General features: G+C 59.9%; 1 protein-coding gene across 1 annotated transcript in view; it reads right to left on the bottom strand.

The window, feature by feature from the left end:
• Positions 1-863, bottom strand: part of VDBG_09418 (predicted protein) — a gene marked incomplete at both ends in the record, with an annotated part of 1,271 nt that extends 408 nt beyond the window's left edge. Inside the window, 2 exons of the mRNA XM_003000177.1 lie at positions 55-605; positions 734-863. Coding sequence (XP_003000223.1) covers positions 55-605; positions 734-863 — 681 coding nt within the window. The remainder of the gene's footprint in view (positions 1-54; positions 606-733) is intronic.
• Positions 864-2,199: the final 1,336 nt, after the last annotated feature.

Below are 2,199 nucleotides of genomic sequence, written 5' to 3'. Positions count from 1 at the left end.
CGGCTGCTGGCGGCGTTCCGCCCTGCTGCTGCTCGCGCTGTCCCTGCTGGAGACCAGTCCCCTGCGATCACCGTTGGCGGCGTTCTGCCTTCTTGGCGTCCTGCCGCCCTGCTGCTGGTCTCCTTCGCCGCGTCCGCGCATGAGCCTGCGCTCGGGGAGCGCGGCATCGAGACTGGAGGCAATGTCGTTCGAGTCGGCGCCGAAGCGCGCGGCGCGCTCGGCCTTCTTCTTGGCTTCGGTGTCGGCAGAGTCGTCGGCGGTGATGCCAAAGCGCTTGGCGCGTTCGGCGCGCTTCTTCGTCTCCTCCGAGGCGTCGGTCGCGTTGAGGTTCAGGGCGAAGTTCTCTTTGGGCGCCTCAGGCTCTGCGGGCGCGGCGGTTTCGGTAGCAGGTGCCTCGGCGGACACTGCAGGAGCGGCCGTGGCAGTCTCGGCGGCCGGAGCGGGAACTGTCTCTGTGGTAGCAGCAGCCGGAGCGGCGGCGGGCGCGGGCGCGGCAGCCTTTACGGCGGCTGGCTTCGCGGGCTCCTCCTCGTCCTCGGACCAGGTGATTTCGGCGTCGTTAGCTTCGGCGGCAACTGGTGCGGCGGCGGCGGGCTCGGCGGCCGCTGTTTTAGGAGAGTTGATGTGGTCAGCTTCGGAAAGTTCGTTTCGGCAGGGAGGAACGGTGTGCGCGCGAAAGAATGAAGAAGACAACCGAAGGATGAAGTCGTCGACACGGTAGGGCTTCACGTACTAGGCGCGTTCTGCTTGTCGTTCTCGGCGAGACGGGCGACAAGATCGGCCTTGTTGCCTGTGACGGAGAGGGAGCGGGTCTGGAGCAGCTTCTTGAGCTCAGGGACCTTCATTGAGTTGTAGTCGGCCATTGTGAGGTGTATTCGAGTCGAGCTTGGGGCGGAGGATGGATGCGACAGTTGATGATGGGGATGCTACGAGGAGTAGGCGCGTCTAGCTAAAGCGCGTCTTGGTAGGGTGAAGGACGTTCGGAAGAGTGTCGAGTCCCTTGTTCACTAAGTCTTGAGGTATTGGGTGGTCAATGGACAAGGATCGGTAGAGCCAGATGAATGAGGGAAGATGGGAGGAGAGAAGTCTGGGTGGGCCTTCCCTTGTTGATGAATAAGGTGGTAGTAGAACGGAAAGCTGAGAGGGAACTGGATGGAGCTGGATGACGATCCAGGCGGCAGGCGCATGGGGGGGGGGGGCCTGTCCATTCCTTCACCTTTCACCCGTCGCTGGCGGCGTTGCGACGAGCACCGCGCACGGACCACTGAGTACCTGCATTTGCCCTGGAGCTTCACTTGAAGTACGTGGAAGGTCGCCAAAGGGTGGGTAAGGCAGACGGTACTACATTTACACAGGGGAAGGCCAATGAAAAAGATGAGATGGGTGGCCTTGTTATTGCAAAGTGTGACCCGTTATCTATGAACATCATTCTGCGGGTACACAGTCAACAGGACAGTGATGCATCTGACCCAGAAGGTCCTTCTCGACAAAGGGGCGGGACCCTCCGTGCGCAGGCAGATGAACGAATTGCTGCCTAGGTACTTGACAGACGAGCTTGAAGAAAAGGTTATCTGGCCTTTATGAACCTAGGATACGAGTCACTTCCAACACCTTGGAGTACAATATGTATCCAGCTTTGGGAGGACGTCCTGCGAACATCGAGAGCCTGACCTCTCAGAGCTACCTATGTACCCAGCGACAGCATCGGCAGCAACCGCTACAGCTCCGGGGAAGAAGTCAGCTGGGCGTGCATCGTGCTAGCTAGGTACCTACCATACCTACCCCAGATTCCCATTGCCTACCCAGCCAGGTAGAGCCGACCCCCCCGGCGGTGGCAGGCCGAAAGGGGCCAGACCTACACTAGCTGGGCCTCTACAGCCTCCCCGCCAGCACCTTCCATAGCGGTCTTCGCTCGCTGGCTCCACAAAAGGGAGAGCTTGGCATGACATGCCCACCAATGTGGGCGTCGCCGAGAACTGAACCTTTGCTCCTGGCTCAAGTCTTCCTCCCGTCTTGCATCCCGTTGGCGCCGTGTTGGCCGCTTGCTTCCACTCTTACCATTCGATACTCTTCTTCTTCCTCTGACTTCTCCAGAAACCGTTGCCCTACATCACGAAAACGCCGTGTCCGACCCGACCTTTCTTCCCTTTGAACGACTCTCCCAGTGACATAAACCCACCGGACCACGATCCCTATACT

This window comes from Verticillium alfalfae, genomic scaffold (assembly GCF_000150825.1).
Source record: "Verticillium alfalfae VaMs.102 supercont1.15 genomic scaffold, whole genome shotgun sequence".
NCBI lineage: Eukaryota > Fungi > Ascomycota > Sordariomycetes > Glomerellales > Plectosphaerellaceae > Verticillium > Verticillium alfalfae.
This window is presented reverse-complemented; position numbering and strand designations above follow the sequence as displayed.